The sequence below is a fragment of the Hirundo rustica genome, chromosome 9 (assembly GCF_015227805.2).
Source record: "Hirundo rustica isolate bHirRus1 chromosome 9, bHirRus1.pri.v3, whole genome shotgun sequence".
NCBI classification, from domain to species: Eukaryota; Metazoa; Chordata; class Aves; order Passeriformes; family Hirundinidae; genus Hirundo; species Hirundo rustica.
The window spans coordinates 22,808,501-22,831,727 of NC_053458.1; the positions used below are offsets into that span (position 1 = coordinate 22,808,501).

Here is a 23,227-nt window from a genome sequence, read left to right on the forward strand (position 1 = left end):
ATATGTCTCAAATGCTTATCTGTATTTCCTGGAAAGTCAACATCATCCTTTTCTTTACTATTTCACTGTATTTGTACTTTACCCATGAATATTTGCTACAGTTAGGGGTCTATCAACAATTTTGTTGACTGATAGTTCATTTCAATTTTTCTCATAAAGAAAAAAGAAAAAAATCTGTGGTAGTAGGCTCAGAAATTGTTAAAATAACGTGAACAGCAATTGGCAGCATAGGACAATCAAATGATGAGAGTTTAATTTCTAATTTGTTCTAGCATCACCCTTCTCTGGTAGGATATGAGGAAACTGTAAAGACTTACAGATGTGAGAAACTACCGAGGACATTTGCTTAAGCAGGATTGCTACTCTTGTGAGTTACTTCAGGTGTAACTTCTGTAGCACAGAAGCACTGAGTCTTTGCCACAGAATCACATTGAATCTGATAAAATGAATCCATGCTGATTTCAATACATTCATTAGCTAGTCCCTTCAGCCAGATGCTGTAAACATGGCAAAATGATTACACAAGGTGGAGCTCAAAGTTACAGGTCCAAAAAAAACAGTGCTGGTAATTGCTGCCTAATCCTCAGCACACTGAAGCAGCTCTGACTTTTGGCTCAGCCTCTGGTGCATAATATTAGACCGGGTTGTATGTGTAAACAATAATTTTCTCTAGAAGTGAAAATGTAGAAATCAGATTAATTTGTCAACACTGACTAAGGAAAATATAAACTAATATCAAAGAGACTCTAAAAAATTGGCCATAAATAAGGATAGTTAATGTACAGTTAATTGCAAAATACTATCCAAATGATTCTTGTTACATCCATTTCTGTGACATGCTTCTGTAGCATCATAATAAACTGACAGTCTCGGGATTATTTTAGCCTGCAGTATTTATTTCTGTAGTGCATGTAGAGACAGCTTATTTACAAACAGGAGTTAGTTTTGGCACATGAGATGCTCAAGCAAACAAAGATTCCTGGAACTAGAAAGAAAGCTTCCAGTAAAACAGAGACTGAACTCTCAAAAGTTCAAATAATACCCAAACCAAACATTACCAATCTTCAGGGATTACATGTTATTCTCTTTACTTTTTGTTTTTCTAGTGCAGTGGTAGCAGAGTGTTTGGAATCATACTTCTGTCCTCTGGATGTTTGTAATACATTTTCTCTACTTTTGCTTCAGCAGCCACTTAGTTTGGCTTTCTGTGGGGTTTTTTAGAAATACTAAAGCTCCTCTGCATTGAGACAATTTTGTTGTGTTGTAACTGCCTCCCTTAGTTCCACTATGAAAAGACAGTCTTCCTGAATTTTCAGGAGTCTTAAAATTGGCATAGAAGGTGCTGAATTTGCCTTATGTTTAGCTAGGGACTCTCTATGTACTGATTATTACAGTGGTTTATTTTCTCCACAAAAACCAGTAGGTGTTAGCACTGCCTTTACTGTACATTCCTTTCCTGCTTGAAATAATTTTGTTTATCCAAGGATGACTAAATAAAATACTTAATCTTCAGGAGATGAAAGAGGAAGAGGAAGCAAACAAGGAGATAAAAATACCACCAAAAATATCAAAACAGGCAAAATATGAAGCCCGAATAACTGCACATTTCATTATGTCAGGAAACATAAGAAAGCAGACAAGAAGATGTGCGTTTTTACATGCAGAATTTATGCTAAAAGTAATGATTAACACTTCATTTCTGAAAAAAAAATCTGATACTACTTTTAATCTAAGGAATTGGGATGTATTGAAAGATGTCAGTGATGTGGGGAATGGAATAATAATCCACCTGGATTTGGCTTCTTGGGCATCCACTGATGTTCCACTGCACTCTCTGCAGTGTAATCAGGTAATTCCCAGACAGATGGGAATATGCTGTCAATGCTGAGTAACATTTCTCTGAAGGCACTGTCGGTGAGATGAAAGTGTAATATTCTTAGGGGAGTAGTCACAGAGGTATTATTTTATTTTTTAATTAGACTCCCATAAAGCTGTCTCTTAGAAAATAATTTTTTTTCCTGCAGTTTTGTGCTCTCTGGCTCCAGTAAAAGCAAACAGCAGAGCACCAAAACACCCAGACTTGGTAACCTGATTCTGGATTTATCATTCCCTTGTGTGCCGGGTGAGGGCTTCAAGTGCAATTTGGTAGAACTGCAAATGAGGTGCAAATAATTTTGAGGAAAGAAATGAGTTTGATCAACAAGTTGCTAGAAGGGCTGAATTTCTTCTTCAGCAAAGCAGCAGCTCCCTTGTCTTACTGACTTTAATACTGTTAACTAAATGTGGGAAGCTCTGCCTCATTCCCACTAAGTTCCATGAGAAACGTCTCGAATCCACAACTTTTTGGATCAGACACATTATTTTGATGGCTTCAAGGAACAGGAATACATAGAACTGTAAGGGGTTAGAGCTGATAAAATGAAATCTTGATCTCACTAAATTCAATGGGAATTCTACTGTTCACTTAGAATAGGCTGAAATGGTTCATGGTATATTACCTTACTGCAATTCAGCTGAAGTTTGATTGGGTGGGCTGGCTATAGAAATCCCAACAACAGCAATAATAATTCAAGGCCTGAGTTTTCCTATCATGAAGCTATTAAAAAATGTTAAGGTTTTACAAAAAGAGCAAGAAATAAATAAGCAATTCTAATTCCTTCAAAATGAGAAAAAAATCAGCCTGACAGTACCAAATTTTTATGTTTTAATCCATCCTGTCAGATACAAGGAGTAAAACTGACCCTTTTGCATTTACAAACACCAAACAATTTCACAGGCATGAGCAGCAGAAAAAATACATTTCTACCAATGATAGGCTCATGCATTATGATTCAATACAGCCTCATCTGCAGCTATTTAATCTGCTGAGGGCAGTGGTGTAATTGTCCTGTTACAGGAGAACCATATCCCTGGCTCACTGTAACTGTTGCTTTCCTGGCCATTATGAGCTTAATTCCTTAAATCAAAGTTAAATGTTTCTGGGATATATCCACAGAAGGTAACTAGAGAGAAGAAAATGCACACAGGTGATTAGGAATAATAAAAATAAAGAATGAAAAAATCCATCTCCATTCTGCTTTTAAAATTGCATGTAACGTATGTGAATATTGATATTAAAATAGCTTCTTTTTCCATGCTTCAGTGCCTTTACAATATCCTCCATTATTTCATATTAAAACTAGAAAAGGCTTTAGCTGAGAAACCTCCTTGTCTGAGACCAAAAGAAAGCTTCATTAGCATAATTACTTACAGTCCTTCTGTTAGTATTTTCAGGGACAAAAATATAATTATCTTTATACTAAAAAAAAACCATAAAAACCCCAGAGAAACTGTGAACATAGTGAAATAATGGAAGATCTGGATTACAACTCCAGTGAAAAATGTGGGATGAACTGGATAGGAATATAAATACCATTTCTGACTGAAGCATGAAACTTAGGCAAACAACAGGGAAAAAACCCCACCCTTTTTAGAACATTTTGAGATGTGTGAAAACTACAAATGCTAGAACTGTGAAAAGGAAACTGGGAATTTGATCCATATGTTCTGGAAATGCCAGTGCCCACAGCTAAATTATATTTGGAGAACAGAACAGAGAACAGAAGAACAACTGCTAACACTGTTATAAACACAGGGTCTCCCTGGTGATGCAAAGGTCTTCCCGTGGCAGATATTAACAAGGGACTCTTAGCTTCTGCATACCATGCATGAAGAAATAATATTTAGTATGTTCCAGAATAATTACTGAGGAAGATTATATGATTTATTAATTATTTATCTAATTCTCTGAGGAGAAATCATCCTGCTAGCTCCAAGGGTGAAGAAAGCGCTGTACAGGGTGGTTCACACATTGGGTTTTTTTTTTTTTTTTCATATAGGTGAATATAATTTAAGAGTCTAAACTGATCCAAGTAATTCTGCTGTATTAGAGAACATCACATTTTAAGCTTAGGAAGCTCTTTGCCATGGTATATATTTACAAAGTAAAATATTTTTGAAATCTGCAATGTTTGAAATAGCAGAATGACCTGTGGAGGGATTCTGTTACAGCCTCAAAACCAAAAGCATGTGATGCTGATTCCAAGAAAAATAATTACCAGTTAACTTGGGCTGCCATTTACATCTCCTCAGGAATGTGTGACTGGAAGGGGTGAACTCCACTAGCTCTGCTCTTACAGACCCAGCCAAGCCCCGTACTTCTGCTGGGTACTTTTAGTGAGCAGAACCTTACCAATTGCCATCTTCCACTTCCTACCTGAAGGCTGACCCTGGGTGCTCTTTCCTCTGATAATTCAGTAGTCTGCAGTTTTCACGTTGAGTTTATTGCAGTCAGTACCCATTTGTACCAACAGAAACCTCCCAATTTGCAACATGTGCTCTCATAACTGGTTCACATCAGTAACGTTCTCCACAGGAAGGGCCAGGGACCAACACAAAGAGACACAGATTTAAAGGAAGCTGTATGTGCAGTTTTCTTGGCCACGGCAGCAAACCCTCCCTGAAAAAGCTGAAACATATCTATAAAAAATGTTGAATGGTGGCAGCTCTATACCATCTGTTTTGTTCTGGTTTAGAAAGGAATTGCATCAATCCATGATGTTCTATATACCACCTCTCCTTCACAACAGCCACTAAGCAAAACCTAGCAACAGTTGTGCCTGTCATATTAGAATAATAAGAATGTGTTTCTTTTATGACAAATGACATTTGAAAATTGTAACAATATAGCACTTCTGGTTTGATACTAATTTTTACTTTTCTTTAAAAAAATGTTTTTGCTAAGCAATTTATGAATTCTGAAAATAGTTCTCTGCACATATAATCATCAAGCTTGAACAGTTTTTATTTTTCATGTCTTTATTCATTCTTTTCTACGTAGTATTTGTGGAATTCAGCATCTGGAACGAGCAGGAAACAGGTTGACTCTCTTTGACTCCCTTTATTTCTGCATAGTGACATTTTCCACTGTGGGCTTTGGGGATGTTACACCCAAGATATGGCCTTCAAAGCTGCTTGTTGTCATTATGATCTGTGTTGCTCTTGTGGTGTTGCCCATACAGGTAAATGTGGATTTTCTTTTCTCTTTAGAATTGTTTTTGAAATGAAGGAACAGTAACTAATCTAATTTATTATTACTATTATTATTGCACAGAAAATGTCAGAAAAAAAGAACCATCTAGCTCTCCTATTGTGGTTTTTTTTTTTTTTCCCCCTTTTTCCTGTATGTTCTCCTGTACTCTAGATTTGTATTAAAAAAACAGGGCACTGATAACAGTTCTCAAGTGCTGATGGAAGTTTTCTGTGCCAGTCATGTACTGCAGAGGACTTCCTTTATCCCAAGGTATGGGTTTGTTATTAATGGAGCAATTACAAAAAACCCACACAACAGTAGCCAGCACTTTCTTTATGAATACAGCTTTTCCTCTGCAGGCTCTCCCTGTTTCTAATCTTGGTTCTCTCCACTTCCTCTCTTACTCTTCCAGCTCAGTGCTAACTTGAAAAAAATCTCATTAAATCTGCAGCTCAAGCAAATTGGGTTCACAGCTGTGTATGGAACACATGCACACAGAGCGAGCAGCACAGTTAGGAATTTTTCATGTCTACCTAAGTTTAGGACTTCTAACAGTTGCAACAGGAAAGAGCAATTTATGAAAATCCAAGTATTTCTGGGAGTCAATCAGATCAGCTTTATTAATTTGTACCAAGTGTTTCCCAGCTCATTAGGTGAGGCTGGATGACAGAAACCCCGAAGTTACATGGGAAACCCTGCCAAGATGCTCACTGTTCCACACATGGTGATCACCCAGCCCTTGTTCCAGAAAAAGGAGGATGTGGGGACACACTGTGTTTTTATCAAACCTTACAGTAGACCTGCTAGACCATGAAGCTCCAAAGTTTCTCACACAGCCATAGTTTCCAGACTCTGCTGCTTTGGCAGAGAACTAAAGCTCAGTGTGGGCAGACAACATACAAGCCCTGGGAGGGTAGAAGCTCAAGCTTTTAGCATTAATTTTCTTGAAGTAATTTAACACTCTAATTAAATATTGAGTGTATGTATTCATAGCTGTATGCACTAATGCAATTATATTCTCACTCAGTGAAAAATTAGTAAAATACATATTCTGTTGAAAACTAGAACATGCTCTGTTTAAGAAATTTGGAATTTCCTAGGAAATAGAAATTTCATTCTTAACGTAGTTCTGATACATACTTCAGGCCCGAGAGCTCCACAGGAGCAGTAAATAACCTAGAATCTACTGGAATTTCACATAAATTTACCTATTATTAGCTACTTTGTTTTATACCTTTGTAGTGATAATGGGGCTTCATGTAGTCTTCCATACACATAATGGAGTGGGAGGCATTCTCTCCTGAGCTTTTGCCCTGCAATGGAATGAAATTATTATTAGTTATTATAGACGATCCAGCCTCTCCATCAGTGGAATGTGGATTAGAAAAAGATACTATCACACAGCCATACAGTTAAATTGAGCTCAGCGTCAAACATGTTACTTACAAGAAGCTTTAAACTGGTATTTGTATGTTTCTTTACAGACTGTTACAGTATTCTCATAGGTCTGGAGGATTTAGAGTAGTAATGTTAGTTGTTAATCTGCATGCATTGTTCAGCTGACAAAGGCAAACTTGCTGTATTAGCAGCTGCTGTGTATTTAAGATGTATCTGAAATTGCACAGCAGATAAGAGAGTTTACAGAACATCACCTTCAGAACATTATAAAATCTCTGGGAAGAATTACTGCCCAAACTAAGAAAAAATGGTGCCTCTCCCCAAGTATATTCACAGTTTGTGTGTGAAAACTTAACCTTTCATACGAGGGAAGCAATTATGTCACAATACTAGAAAAAAGAGCGCTTAGAGGATTAAAATACTTAGGGGAATAAGGTACCAGCCTCCATTCTTTATTAAACTCCTGTGATTTAGTGTATTCTCATGGTATTTTAATGAATTCTCACTGCTGTTTGTGTTAGATTCTGGCACTATTGCCGTGGTTTGTGATCACCTAATTAGAGAACATTTTACAGACTAAAAGATACTGTGGGCTAAGGGCAGCTTTTTATAGAGGCTTGAGATGAATGATGCAACATTGCCAAGTTGTAGCGCTCACCTGCTGGTCTCTGCTTCACTGACAATCAGCATCTCTTGCAGTTTGAACAGCTGGCATATTTGTGGATGGAGAGGCAAAAGTCCGGAGGAAATTACAGTCGATACAGAGCTCAGACGGAAAAACACGTTGTGCTGTGTGTGAGCTCTCTGAAGATTGACTTACTCATGGATTTCTTAAATGAATTCTATGCCCACCCCAGACTACAGGTACTGAGAATGGGAAAAAAAAACCAAAACCAAATCCCCCCCGCCTCCCCCGCCCAAAAACCCCCAACCAAACAAAAAACCCCACTCAAAACAGTTTGTTTGTTGGGTTTTGGGTTTTTTTTGTTGTTTTTTTTTTTTCTGTTGGGTTTGTGGGGTTTTTTTAAGAAAAGTTCCTGAAATGGTTTTTAATTCATAAAACTGATTTGAGGAATAGATAGGCGAATTGGGAAGCTATGCCTGCAATAAGAAGCTGAGGTGCAGAGTTTGGAGGCATTTTAAACTGAGTTATTGAGGTGAATACACTAAATAGGTAGAATTAGTGCCTTGTTGAATTATGCTAGTCTTTTTAGAAACAGGTATTTCCATGCAAATTCTTACATTCTACCCTAAAACAGAAAATATATCAAAGCTACTCAATTTATTTTTTCCATTGTTTTGCGACTGGATCCAAACATCTTCACAAGTAAAAACATCCTTTGGTTTTCACATTTTGCTTTGTTTTTTGCCAGTGTTAAGTATCACAGAATGGGACAAGTTGGAAGGGTCCACTGAGGGTCATCTGGTCCAACCTTCCTGCTCAGGCAGAGTCATGCTAGAGCACATTTTACAGGATTGCAAAGATTAGATCCTTCTGGAATTGTGGAAATTAAGAAATAAATACATGTACTTTGAAGGACAAAGACCTTGACAGAATACACAGATTTTGTTAGTGTACACATATTCCCTAGGTAATGCAAATTTGTCATATGGCTTATTTGGAACATCTAGAAGCTTATTTCCATGAGATATCAATTTAGATTTATTATCATTGCCTTTGCTACAGACTCTCCCTTTTAGTAAACCTTCTCTGTGCCTTTTACTAAGTTACCTGTGGTATCATGCTTCATTACCTAGTGCAAGAATCATGCAAATACAACCCTCAAATGGCTGAGCAGAAATTTGCCAAATCCCAAATCTTCCCCAAAACAATTAGCTAGTAAGAAGCATAAGCAATTGTACAAAGAAATCCAGTTCTTTATAGATACAAACACAAATTGAAACACAATATTTAGTTAACTAAGCTGAAGAATGAGTCAAGCTCTGCGATACGCTGGAGACAAAGAAGAAAAGCTGTAACACTACACAGGTAGCTTAAAAGGGCTTATATACATTCCCTTCATAGCTGAAATTGAGTCGGACTCAATGGTCTTGGAGATCTTTTCCAACCTTAATGATGCTGTGCACTGGGAAGCTGAAGGATGCAGATGGTGCACTGCATCCAATGCCGTTTTGCTTTCTGCAAAAATCTGTGTTGCAGAAAGGAAGGTTTCTATTACCAGCCTGGCCTAAGCTCTCACTCTCCTCTCCCATGTTCCATTTATCCATCCTTTTCATTTGTGCACTTATGGATCCTTTAAACCATCCTTACTTTTCCTCTTCCAAGTAGTACAGGAAGCAATTTGGATTCGCCCGTTAATGCAAAGGAAAAAATTTTGAGGAAATGACTTCTGTCTGTCAGCATCTTATGTGAGACATTTTGCCATCCCAAGTCACCGTTGACTCACTCTCCAGCAACAATAACCATGACTATTTCCCCTTTTTTTTCGTATTTTGACAGGACTATTACGTGGTTATTTTGTGTCCTACGGAGATGGATGCTCAGGTCCGAAGGGTGTTACAAATCCCAATGTGGTCCCAAAGAGTCATCTACCTTCAAGGCTCAGCCTTAAAAGATCAAGATCTGTTGAGAGCTAAGTAGGCAAATATTGACCATTCTTTTTTACTTTTTTTTTCATTCATACTTATATTGATAAATAAGTTTAACAAGCAACAAAAGCTGTGCTAGAAGGAAAGTCATGTTTATTTAAAAGAAGCTCTTTGATATTATTTGTTTGTCTTAGTATCTGAAATTTTGAACCCACTGTATGTTTTTTTTTCTTAAGTTCAGCCTGGTAACATTAAGCAACTATTTTGCTGTATATACGTGAACTCTTCAGGGCCCTCCTCTTACCACATACTTCCACCACTTCTAAGAGATGCTCTCTGCCAATTAATAGTGAATGACATTTATCTAAACACATCAGTCAAGCACAGTTTCTCACACACACCTCCCCCCAGTGCTCAGTCAGCTGGGCTGCAAAGGAATTCACAGTGGAATTAATGTAGAATGATCATCTCTTTAAACTCTCCAAAGAGAGAGAAAGGTGATTCTTAGCAAATAACTGATTTAATTCATCTGCATTGCTCTGTGTTGTAGAGAACTAAAATTAAGCGAATACCTGTCTGGCTATTTGTGTCTTTCTTTACCTGAGGGGAGTTATTTCCAAGAGTCTCATCTGTGAGAAGCTTCATCAGTGTTATCTTCTCAGACTTCTGCCACTGAAGAAACTAGTTCTATAGCTGTTTAAAATTTGACAAGACAAGAAAGCTTTTTTCAGGATTAGAAATTTTCTTTTGGAAAGATCCTTTTTTCTTTCTTTTTCTTTTTTGTGTTCTTGCTGATTTCAAGAAGGAATTCATGTGTGGATTCAGCTAACATTTGTTCTACACATTACAAAAATTAAAACTAGGCTGTTCCCCAAATATAATCTTGAATTTAACTTATAATAACCTGGAGGTAGTCAACTGTGGAACTGTGCTTTTTCCTGCAGAACATGTAATTGAATGTACCTGTCACAGAATAATTTTCAAGCTCTCCTGAGGGAAGAAGCGTAGTGGGAATTTAATAGAACATTTGGTATGAAATATAACCCAGTACCCAAGATGTTTGGTGTATTTCTTTTTAATGAGAACATAATGTACTGAGGAGATAACAAGGCACATGATAAAATTCTTCTAATAAATAAAGTAGTGGTTATCACCACCAACAAAATAATCAAGAAGGGTCTCATTATCAAAATTTATCCATATATTATATGTGAACCCAATGTCAGAATAACATTGATACAGGTCACACCAAAAAGTAAAGGAATACCAAATTTGGGTGACTGCATCGGTAGTGAATAGCCATTAACAAAAGACTGTATTTTTGCAAAAAAAAAATCTCTTCTAATTTAACTGAATTTTCTTTTCTATAACTTTGGTAAAGACCTAGTCTTCCCTGTACTGCTCCCATGCTTAGCTGAAATTACTCATAGACCTCCCATGATTTCTTCCTAATCAAAGACACCCTGAACTGGAAATAGTTCATTTAATGCATATATGCACAGAAATGTCTCTTATTTATCCCAAACACATTATTCTTGTACATCCACCCAACTTTCTGCTCTCACTAGGCAAGACAATTCTATTATCTGTCCCCTCATTTTCATTCTTACCAGTAATAACTTGCACATATTGCACTCTTACACAGCAGGCAGACTGGTGCTATTTATTTGCCTTCCATACTCATGGCAGATAAATACTTTGCAAATTAAGTTTGAGGCCACTCTGCTTACTTTGGTACAGCTTTTACCAGGGTAGGAAATGAGAACACACTCTGTCTGTGTTCTGTTTCTCTGTGCAAGACTGTGAGACACAAGTCCAGTGAGTACCTGCTTGGGGTGTGACAGGTTTGTCTCCTCTCTTCCAGGATGGACAATGCTGAAGCCTGTTTCATCCTGAGCAGCCGCTGTGAGGTGGACAGGACAGCAGCTGTAAGTTGGGGAAGGAGAAACAAGAGCATGTACAGGTTTTACTGCCCTTACTCCCCCTCAGTTCTTTTTTTATGCAACAAGGACAGAATAGCATACAAGTACTCTCGTAGTACCTTATAGATACATTGATAATTGGTCATTAAGCACTTCCAAGAATGGTATTCTGTCAATATTCAAAGTACCTGAACTGCTCTAGATATTCAGTTTAATCAGTTGTATTTATTAAATCAGAAAAGAGACAGGTATCAGCTGACTGGTATACTTAGAACTAATTAAGTAAAGCCTGAATTCAACTTTATAAATAAGTTTGTGACTAATACAAGTAACCAATATATATGCGATTGTTTGACCATTTTTCATATTGGCCAATTTTAACAAAAACGGCAAGAATCTTTAAATAAGTTTCTATGGGTTTGCTCATACTGGTAATTATTTGCAGTCAGGTAAGTTACTGTCCACAAAGGAACACTGCTAACATTACAAACCTCTGTGCAGTGCGCATGTGATAAAAGAATAAAACTGTATGAACTAGAACTCTTCCAGATAATGAAACTATCTACTGATCACAAATATCCAGAAAAAAGTCTACTGAGGATGGATTTATGAACATAAAATTTTTCATCATGTGCACTACAAAAAATTATTGCAGTCTTGCTTCATTCAGTTCAATCTTGAACTTCAAAGGAGTTCAGTATTAGTCAGAATATCCCTGAAGATGGTTACAAATTGCCTAACAAGACAACCAGTATTTATAATTCAGTAATTATGTGTTAAGCGATCTCAACTAAAAATACTGTTTTGGTGCTACACTGTAAGAAATAGCAATTACAGAATCACAAGGTTGGAAAGGACCTTCAAGATCATCAAGTCCAACCCAGCCCTAACACCTCAACTAAACCATGGCACCAAGTGGCACATCCAGTCTTTTTTTAAACACAGCCAGGGATGGTGACTCCACCACTTCCTGAGTAGGCCATTCAAGTACTTTATCGCTATTTCCATAAAAAACTTTTTCCTAATTTCCAACCTATATTTCCTTTGGTGCAGCTTGAGACTATGTCCTCTTGTTCTGCCAGTTGCTGCCTGGAGAAAGAGACCAGCCCCCAGCTGACTACAGCTTTACAGCCACCTTCCATGAGGCTGTAGAGAGTGATGAGGTCACCTCTGAGTCTCCTTTTCTCCAGAATAAACAACCCCAGCTCCCTCAGCCGTTCCTCACAGGGTTTGTGTTCCAAGCCTTTCACCAGCCTCGTTGCCTCCTCTGGACGCGCTCAACGTCCTTCCCAAACTGAGGGGCCCAGAACTGGACACAGCACTCGAGGTGTGGCCTCACCAGTGCCCAGTACAGGGAAGAATGACCTCCCTGCTCCTGCTGGCCACACCATTCCTGATCCAGGCCAGGATGCCACTGGCCCTCTTGGCCACCTGGGCACGCTGCTGGCTCATGCTCAGCTGCTGTCACCTGTACCCCCAGGTCCCTTTCCTCCTGGGCACTGTCCAGCCACTCTGTCCCCAGCCTGTGGCACTGCAGGGGTTGTTGTGGCCAAAATGCAGGACTTGGCACTTCAACTTATTAAACTTCATCTTGTTAGACTCTGCCCGTCCATCCAACCATTACAGGTCTCTCTGCAGAACCCTCCTACCTTCCAAAAGATTGACACACGCTCCTAACTTAGTGTCATCTGCAAATTTACTAATGAAAGATTCAATACCCTCATCTATGTCATCAATAAAAACATTGAGCAGAGCTGGCCCCAGCACAGACCCCTGAGGGACACCACTGGTGCCTGGCTGCCAGCTGGATGCTGCACCGCTCACCACCCTCTCTGTGCCCGGCCATCCAGCCAGTTCCTAACCAGCAAAGGGTGCTCCTGTCCACGCCACGGGCTGCCAGCTTCTCCAGGAGTGTCCTGTGGGAGACAGTGCCAAAAGCCTTGCTGAAATCCAGGTAGACAACATCCACAGCCCTTCCTGCATCCACCAGGTGGGTCACCTGGTCATAAAAGGAGACCAGGTTGGTCAGGCCTACCCTTTCTGAATCCATGCTGGCTGGGTCTGAGACCCTGGCCATCCTGTTAATTCTGTGTGATGACACTCAGTACAAACTGTTCCATGACCTTACAGGGTACTGAGGTCAGGCTAACTGCCCTACAGTTACCAGGATCCTCCTTCCCACCCTTTTTGTGAATGGCCATCACACTGGCCAGCTTCCAGTCACCTGGAACCTCACCAGTGAGCCAGGACTGTTGGCAAATGATGAAGCCTTCACAAGCTCATCTTCCAGCTCCCTCATCACCCTGGGATGGATCCCATTTGGTTCCATAGATTTATGAACATCCAAGCATCTCAGCAGTTCTCTGACTGCCTCTTCCTGGATAACAGGGGACCAATCTGCTCCCTGACACATCTACCAGCCCAGGAGGACAGCTGTCCTGAGGACAAGCCGTCTTCCCACTAAAGACTGAGGCAAAGAAGGCATTAAGCACTTCCACCTTCTCCTCACCTGCAGTTACTAAGTTCCCTCCCACATCCAGTAGAGAACTAAGGTTGGCCTTATCCTTCCTTTTGCCATTAATATATTTGTAAAAACATTTTTTATTATCCTTTACAGAAGTTGCCAAATTAAGTTCAAGCTGAGCTTTGGCCTCCCTTATTTTTTTTCCTACATGCCCTAGCAACCCCCTTAAATACTTTCTGAAAGACCTGACCCTCCTTCCAAAGATGATAAATCTTCTTTTTATTCCTAAGTTCCTTCAAAACCTCCTTGCCCATTCAGGCTGGATGCTTGCCTCATTGATTCTCTTTTGGCACACAGGGCCAGTCTGTTCCTGTGCCCTCAAGATCTCTGTTTAGAAGCACGCCCACCTTTCCTGGACTCCTTTGTTTCTGAGAGCTGCGTCCCAAGGAACTCTCCTAAACAGGCCAAAGTCTGCCTTCCTGAAGCCCAATGTAAGAGTCATATTAACGTTCCTCCCAATTTCACCAAATATCAAGAACTCTATAATAATTTCATGATCACTGTGCCCCAAGCGGCCTCCAACCACCACATCTCCCACCAGCCCCTCTCTACTTGCAAGCAGCAGGTCTAACACAGCCCCTCCCCTGGTGGGCTCACCCTCCAGCTGCAACAAAAAATTATCCTCCACCATGCACTCTAAGAACTTCCTGGACTGCCTCTTTTCTGCTGTGTTATTCTGCTGTATTCTGTCTGACAGGTTGAAGTCCCCTACAAGAGCAAGGGCTGATGATCCTGAAACATTCTCCAGCTGCTTATAGAATAAGCTGTCCACCTCTTCTTCCTGGCTGGGTGGACAATAACAGACTCCTAGAAGGATGTCAGCCTTGTTGGCCTTCCCCTTAATTCTTACCCATAGGGATTCATCGTTATTAGTTTCAATACCTGTGGCATCAAAAGCTGCCCCTCCACCTCTTCTCCCTCTCCTGTCTCTTCTGAAAAGCTTGTAGCCATCAAGTGAGTGCTCCAGCTGTGTGACTCATCCCACCACATTTCCATGACGGCAACTACATCATAGCTTTTCTGCTCTGCCATGGCTTCCAGCTCCTCATTTGTTACCCGTGCTACATTAGTGTACGTGCACCTCAGAATTATTTTTCTAAATGTTGAAAACAGATATAGTAAAAAATGGGAAATGAGAGATTTGCATTATATCTGTAGCATTACTTAATATATTCGCTATCACTTATTACTTCATCTGCCATCAGAACTTAGTTAAAAGATCTTAGCTAAAGATCCTGTTCTGGACCCATCCCTTTCAGAAAGTCACTGAGCTCCCTGAGGAATAAACCTGTGCTCCTACTATAACATTTAAACCTACTGAGCTAAGGACTTTGAATTTGATTCATCAGCAATAGGCTCCTGAAAATACAGCAGTGAAAGCCACTGAACTGGCAGTAAACAACCCCAGAGTAGTCAAGCAAGGCGGACCTACTGCTCGGAAGTTACAGAGGGTCTGGGGTATTTAAAGGCAAGAACAAGCAAGAGTTCTTGCAAATATCTGGAAAAATACCTGTAACTTCTGGGAGACTGAAAATTTCCAAAATAGCCCAAGTGTCTTATCTAAATCAGCCATGAATTCAGAATTAATCGGCTACATCTCATTTCACATAATGTACTTGAGCGTTGCAGAGTGGTTACAAATGAAAAATCCCATAAATCAGTGTGTGGCTTAACACTGCACTGGGAAGGTTTATGCAGCATTAAGGACAGCAACACCACCAGTCATCTCTGTTCATCTCTGCTCATAGCTGCTTCAGAATTTTTGCAAGCAAAAGACAATTTTCAGCTCTGCTGGCCTGTGCTGTAGGGCAGGCAGTGGACTCTGCGTGGAGCTCCCATCCATTGTGGCCAGTGCGGTGCAGGTTTGGCTCTGGAGCCATGGCCCACTGCAGCTCTTCTTTCTGCACTCAGGAAACATCAAAGCAGTACCTGGCACGCTTCAGCTACCACTACAGACTTTTATCAAATCTCATTTCTCTTTGTACCTGGAGCACACCAACAGGCACATCTCACCAAAGACACTCTCCTGGTACCTTCCCCTGGGCCGCAATGATATCTCAGGGTCAGTGGGATCTGAAGCTTTTAAACAAGGTGTCACCTCTCTGCCTTGTTTTCTCTTTTGCTGTCAGATTACCTATTCACATAGAATGCAATTATTTATACTGCAGGTTGAAAAGTCTTAATTTTTTTAAAAACTATTTTGTCTTGCTGCCCCCTAGGGCTGTGAAATGAAATGTATTGAATTTCCTACACTGCTCCGGCCCCACATTAGTATAGAGAAGGTTCATTTGTCACTGGGCTGAAGGAAGTTCAGCTGTCATCCCAGTATCAATCTTTATAAGTACCACTGATTTTCCACTGCTGTTGTTGAGAAGCTGACAAACTGCTAAAAGAACTTTGGATCCTCTCCTATGCATGACAGCTGTCAAAATAAAAGGAGGAGATTCCTGACCAGAGCAGCTGTTGTTACTCAAGTGATTTTTTTGAAGCCCATGAGTGCCTTTATTCCCCCAGCTACCATCCTCAAGCAGAGGATTTACTCATTTGCCATGGATGCCCCTGGCTGTTCATTGCTTGCTATTTTGTTAGTTAATAACTTCTAGTGACAACGCTTCTGCTGTTACTGACAACTTTGTTCTGAGGCTTTCTGAAAATTCAGAGATGGTCCAATTCAAGCTTGCACCTTTTTTTCCCCCCTTTTCATGAATCAAAACGTGTGACTCTGCTGTCCTGGTAATCTAAATTACACTGCCTTAACGGCATCACAGTAGGGATGTATACATAGCAGGATATGACTGCTTTATCAAGTTAAGTGCAGCAAGAAAGAGATTCAGTTAACAGAACTACTTTAAAATATGCATTAAATGCATTTCCTTGAGTTCTTATGATTTAAATACACACATTTTCAAACCTCCAGCTTTTCATATATGAACTTACCTATCACGTGTGGTAATTTTTTGATCACTGACTGCAGTTCATTGTGTGGAGATCACATGGGAGAGAATATATTCTTTCACTCACCTTCCAAAGAAACATATTTAATAATGGGAACAGAAATATAATTTTGTTGCCTCTGTTTGTTGTGTATACATATATACCATATATTGGGAGAAGGGTGAAGGTTTTTTAAAGTAACTACAGTGTAGCATAGAAATTACGACATTTTTAAAGCAGAGAGCAACAATACTGTATGAAGAGACTGAATCTGAGAAATCACTTAAGGTGCCTACCTGTGTTTTTTCTTTCTCTCCTCTGGAGTGCTTCTTCAGAGTGGAACTTGGGAGAATAACTAAGCTTCTGTACACAAACACATGGATATATCAAGTGGAGAGAGAAAAAAAGAATAATGCAAGGTTATTAGATTAACAGTGCATACCACTGATTTGATCTTATGAAGCTATTTTAGAGCATTTAAGTACTCATTATATATACATATATATATATTACATATTTGTGGACTGCTGGTTTAAAGGAAAACTGGAAATGGAAAGTGAGGCATATTTTGCAGTGTTAAAACTGCCAATGTGCCAAATAATCATCAAGAGATTTTAATTTTAAAGAGTCCCTTTTCTATAAAATAATACTAAAAATATTTCATTTTGAGATTCATACTTTTAGGTTTACAACTCTTATTTCTACTGGTATAGGTTTGTTCGAGTTTTTAACAAAATAGTGTAATTTGAATCATTTTATAATGAAATCATCATTTTTACATTTAACAGTCATTACACATTCTGATAAAACCACGATTTTTAGACAAAATAAGAATTTAAAAAAATCCAAGAAAATATCCAACATAGAGATAACTATATTTCTAGGCATGTAACATATCTGTGTGATGGCCATCTAGCACGTTACCCAATCATTTACTGCTTCTAAGCTGTGTTGGCATGTCATTACCTTAAGACAAAAGAGCAAAAAACCCAACACCACACACACAAAAATCCTGAGGAAGGTGATTTGCCAAATGTCATAGAAAAGTTAAAAAAAAAAAAAAAAAGGGCTACATACAAGGAAAACCTACAGCAGGTTATACCCAAGCTCTTAAATCTCCTGACTGGGCACAGCCATCCTACACCTATAAAACTACCAATAAGAAAAATGTGGAATAAGATACTTTGCCATCCTCTTATGACTCCATTCTAGTTTTTCTAGTAGAAAAAGTACTTGCTAACATCTCAATTGACAATAAAATATTATGGTTTGAAAATGTCAGTTACACTCTGTTCCAGGCAGAGATCTTTCCCATGTGTTCACGAGTCTGAAACCTTTCCTTACTGCTGATGCTGCAAATGTAATGAATCATTCTTTATATTTTCTCTTTAAATACCACCAATTTCAAGACTAGGCAGGGCATTTCAGTGTAGGCATGGCTTCCTAGATAGTGCTCTGAAATATTTCTTTTTGTTTTGAAATAAATAAAAACTGATAGATGATACGCTAGAATTAGTCTTACTTTACAAAATTCAGAACATGAATGTGTTATCACATAGATAACTTTTATGGACAGCAGTATTCACCCTGCAGTTAACTCGTGCTTGCCACAAGAACAAAAACTAACAGCCTGAAAAATCTCTTGGAATCTTTGGTTAATAGCTGGCTAAATCCTGACATCAGTTGTGCAAATGTTTTAGTTCCACAAAAATTCAGATTTCTTTTAATTAAACTAATATTTTTAGAATGTCCCACAATTTTAAACTCTTAGTTCCTGAAGTCATCATTTAATGCTATTTTAATTAGGAGTCTCTTTGGAAGGACATCTATGCTACATAATTCTTGATTAATTAGACATGACTAATCACTGCCATTTTAAGTTTTCACACAATCATTCCACATCCAAATACTACCCCTTTCCAAATGACACAATCCTTAGCATTTGCAGAAAGATAGGATAGGTTCAAAATACCTTATTAGTGAAATATTTCTGGAAATTATTAAGTAATTTTATATATATATAAAAAATATAATAAGTAATTATATAACTTGCACATAAACATCCATACCAGCTGGTGCCACATGGTCTTAAAAAGAGTTTTCTTCAATGGAACAAGTCTGATAATAGAATCTTTTTCTAATCTGACATAGTTATTTGTATTTTATTAGCATCCCGTTGTATTCTTTCTTCTAGGATCACCAAACCATTTTAAGAGCATGGGCAGTTAAAGACTTTGCTCCAAATTGTCCTTTGTATGTTCAGATACTGAAGCCTGAGAATAAATTCCACATCAAGTTTGCAGGTAAGTGGAAGATTGCAGTCATTTGAAGCACTCGTTAGTGTTTGACAGTTCGTTTCATGAACACAAAGTGAGAATCCCTGGGCATATTTACTACTTGAAACTGATTAAATGTGCAGTTTTGTAAAATAAAACACATTCTAGCAATGGCAAAGACTTACTTGCAAGCACTTTTAAGAATTAATAGTCTTATGCTGCATAATATAGAGAGTAAAATTATTTGATGTATAACTACTCCTTAATTACAGATCCAGGTAGGTCTCCAGCTTACTGTACCCATGTCTGTAAGTCATTTCTGTCTACTAAAACAGTTACTAAGGGGTGTATAAGAGCATATATTCAGATTTAATTCAACAAATGACTGAGGGAAAAATCTTCTCATTGGACATTTTTTTTTTACCAAGTGGTATGGAAAACATTTTAATTACTTGCAAATATTTTGGAAAGAGACTTATAATTTATCTATATCCAGTAAAATTTGTGCCTTAGAAACCATGGCATAAAATGCTAAATAATGTTAAGAAATCTGAAAAAAATACACTCCTATAAGAAGAGATTACCATCTTTTAGATGACAAACTATTTCTCTGCATTATATGTTTTTCTTTCTGTCCATACCCAAACAGTCACATATGTAAGTACACAGACATACATATGCTCATGTTCAAAAAGACACAAATACTTTTGGAGAAACAGTTCTGAAGTAGAATAGAAGCTTACCTTTTCAGATGCAATTTTGAAAATTCAATTTTCTTGAATGATATTCCAAGGAAAAAAGATTGCTGATTCATGCAAAAAAACAAAAAAAACAAACAAACAAACAAAAAAAAAACTATGGAAAAATATTAGTCTCCTCCATCATCCCAGAATGGATGAAAAAGAAAATTCCAGTAGAACGGCTCCAGAGCAACAGTTAAAGCTGTAATTCTGTAATTTTAAAAGCTACAGATTTTACCACTGGGTTAGGAAGAAGAAAAAACCCCATCAGTAGCAGTTCTGAAGTTATAAAAGTATAATCTCAAGCTATGAGATGGCACAGAGGGGAATAAGGCATCATGCTGTGATGAGAACGATGGTACTTTTTCATCTCCCCTTAAAACCACTCAGCACAAACATAATTCCTGCTCCCTTAGCTATGGCTGCTTTTCTTTATCAGTAACTGTGTTAATTTGTTGTTCCAAATTGTGTTTTTAAGAGAGTTTCATTATTCCTAATGGCTTGTCTCTGGAGGAGCTTATATATAACTAGACTTGTAAAACAGAAACAATTTTTTGTGTCTGTTCAAAGTGTTAGAGATTTTTTTTAAAAAAAAAAACCCAAAACAACAACCAAAAACCCCAGAAAACCTCTTTTGGTAAAATTTCCTTCAACTGAACTTCAGCATCACCACTGGCTGCACACCTGCTGTAAATGGTTAAGACACTGCTGGAGCCATGAGAACAATATTTGTTGGTACACATTTTCCTAAGAGGATCCCCCTTTGGTATTAATATCATCCAACACTTCATCATCCTGAAACATGTCTCCAGTGGGGGCTGCAGACTACAGACCTGTCCAGAGTGTTTACAAGTGAAATTTGTCACAACCATCTGGAACATCTTTTAAGTGCTTTCCCTATTATGATTCAGGGCTTTATTACTGCCTTAATGTAAAAGCTTCTTTTAAATCTGATATTCCTTGAAAAAATGACTCTCTTCTTCTAGAGGTTTCCCAAAACAATACTGGGCATTTTTATGAACTTGAAATATTCAGGAATAGGATTTCTTCTTCCTTTTATTTATTTTTTTTTCTTTACACACAGGTTTAGAGAATACAGCTGTTAAAAATGAAGTTTTTGAATTTAGAAGAAATACAACCAAATAGTCCTCCTAACTAAAGTTTAACTTTTAACTACACTGAAAATGTATAAAGCACTAGAAGCCCAGTTTCTCACTAGCTTATATTAGGTTGATCAGTCTTCCTAGAGTGCATGAGGCAGTCCTGAAATTGAGACACAGACTGCGTGTTCCTGTAGGAGGGAAAAGCCTGGTTTTCTGCCTGGAGGTTTTCTGCATCCTGGAGGCTTTCTGTCTCAGGCAGAAACAGTATATGGGAAAAGTAATTGTTATAATGTATTCCCATCCAGTAAACAAGACTTAAACATCCTTCCTGTCTTTAATGAGAGAATGAGAACTTACTTTCATCCTCAAAGCAAGAAAATGGAGGCATCTTGGCCAGGCTCACATGACATGTCAGAAAGTCAGGTTTCTTGACTTTCCACCTGATGCCACACATACACGTATCCTTGCATTCTGTGCCTTCTGATGTTTTTTTTACAGTGGGTTTTAAGTACTTTGATTAAAATATTAACCTACTTGCTACAGTGGCATAGATGCTTGTCCCAGCAAAGCCCTTTGCAAGTTTCAGGTGTGAACACTTTAAATACACAGCTACTCTTAACATTGCAGTGATCAGATGGGCAGCTCTCTTAAGCTGGAATGCTTTGCTTTCTCCCTAGTATTTTCCAATATAAAAATGCCTTGACATGCCCAGTTTTTCTTTCAATAATGCTGGCAGTTACATCCTTAATATTCCCACTTTTCTTTCAATCACACAAGGCTGCTAAAGGCCGTGTACCCTTGGTGCAAGCTCCTGGCCTTGCACAAATAGGAAATAAAGTGAAGATTTTCCACAGCAGAGCAATATATTTATGTAATTCGTAGACTACTAAATTCAATATTTTCTGAGCTGAACTTCAAACTTTTGTAATTTTTATGTGTGTATGTATGTATATATACCCTTTACTTTGACTATTTTGAAATTACATATAATTATAATTCCAGGAAATGGAGATACATTTTGACATTCTCTATTTATTCAAAATGCACCCATGAATTAGCACAGATTGTTGAAGTCTGACAACAAAGCTTCAGTAGTTTGTTTCAAAGAAACATAGTCCAGATTCACCGAAATGGATATTGAATGCATCAGATGATTAATCTCTCCAATTACAGATAAAAATAGTCTAGAGGTAATGGATGGGCATTTTTCTCTATCAGATCTGGCAGTGGTCACGTTAACTTATCAAATTGACAAAAGTAAGGTTTCTCAGAATCATTGCGCCAGGTCTAGGGCATTCTTACCACGTGGCTGCTGCTACAGGCATAAATCAGTATTTTGAGTCTGCTTTATCCTCAGTAACATCACAGAAACCATAATTCACCCCACTGCATTTCTACATCCATTTGAGACAGACTTAGCAACAAAACTTCTGTCAAAATATATTTTCAACAGAAACAGCAACTTACAGAAATTCTAAATGTAGTATTCCTTTAGTGTAAACTCAGTCAAAATACTTCTTTTTCTGGGAAGCTGATGTGACATATTTAATATTCACTTCAAGATAAACTGCAGTTTCCTGGGTTGCTTTGCTGTCACACTGGATGAGTAATTTGCTGATTCTGATACCTGCTGTCAAGGGGACATGACTGATGTCCCAGACCTGAGGAGTGGGAGAGCTGTCATCCAGCTTCCTCCCTGCTCGCTTCAGAAAGCAAGCAGCAGCTAAAGTTCTGCGTAATCCTCCACAATGCAAGTCCTGAGAATAGAGAGAAAACACAGTAACGTTATAAGAAAGCTATAAACTGTCAAATAATTAGAAAAATGAGCATGGCATTTTTGACCTGGTCTGTGTCTAATACAGGAACTTAACTGCAGAAGGTCAAAGTCTCCAACAGGTACAGAAACAGTCCACAAGTCCAGCTCCCAGGCTCCTGATTGTCCTGATATGATTAAGAGGCTGTTGTAGGACAGCAATCTCTGTTTGCTGCATGCTGTATTCTTTGGTAACGTAATGTTTTACATAAACCAAGAAATTTCACCATATATGTCAGAGAGTGGAGTGCATCTGGAGGATTTAAGCTACAATTTTCATCTGCATTGCGCCATCCGTGATTTATTAACTTCCATTTGTGTATATTTAGGCCAGCAGGTAAAATTGGGTTCAAGGACAAGATCTGAAATAACAGATGATTAAATCATTATCCTGTGTATTTTTTCTTTCTCATATTTTCAAAATGTTTAGCTATAATATGACAGCATTTCAAACAAGAAATAAGGGAAGGCTATTTGGCAAAATCCTGCACAAATTAAAAAATAGGGAGAATTCTCTTTATTTCAGTGTCAGTTGGTATTCACTTCCATAAATCTTTGCCATCTGACCAATGGTAATGGACTGCAGATATTCCATTCAAGCCACAGACTATGCCTTGCCCTCTCAAAATCCCTGGTTTGAAATTCAAGTTAAGTTTATTAATGGCATATGGACAACTAAAAGAACGTATTTATATCTGAAATATTTTCTTCAGGAAATATTTAATTGCCATAGCTGAAATATATTTACAGGAAGAAAAATCTCATTTTGTCCTACATTTGACAGAGTCTTTATATAACTAAATTCATCCCTTCCCTATGACATTTAAATAGGCTCTGATCTTCAGAAGATGGGAGAATTAATTACTCAATTCAGTAGTAAATGATTCTGTTACTGA

General features: G+C 38.2%; 1 protein-coding gene across 4 annotated transcripts in view; it reads left to right on the forward strand.

Annotated features, from left to right (window-relative positions):
- Window positions 1–23,227, forward strand: part of KCNT2 (potassium sodium-activated channel subfamily T member 2) — a 119,951-nt gene that overhangs the window by 58,249 nt on the left and 38,475 nt on the right. For all 4 annotated transcript variants that reach the window (XM_040072695.2, XM_040072696.2, XM_040072697.2 and 1 more), the window contains exons 10-14: window positions 4,880–5,060; window positions 7,169–7,333; window positions 8,931–9,067; window positions 10,884–10,947; window positions 18,594–18,702. In XM_040072695.2, the coding sequence (XP_039928629.2) occupies window positions 4,880–5,060; window positions 7,169–7,333; window positions 8,931–9,067; window positions 10,884–10,947; window positions 18,594–18,702 (656 nt within the window). The remainder of the gene's footprint in view (window positions 1–4,879; window positions 5,061–7,168; window positions 7,334–8,930; window positions 9,068–10,883; window positions 10,948–18,593; window positions 18,703–23,227) is intronic.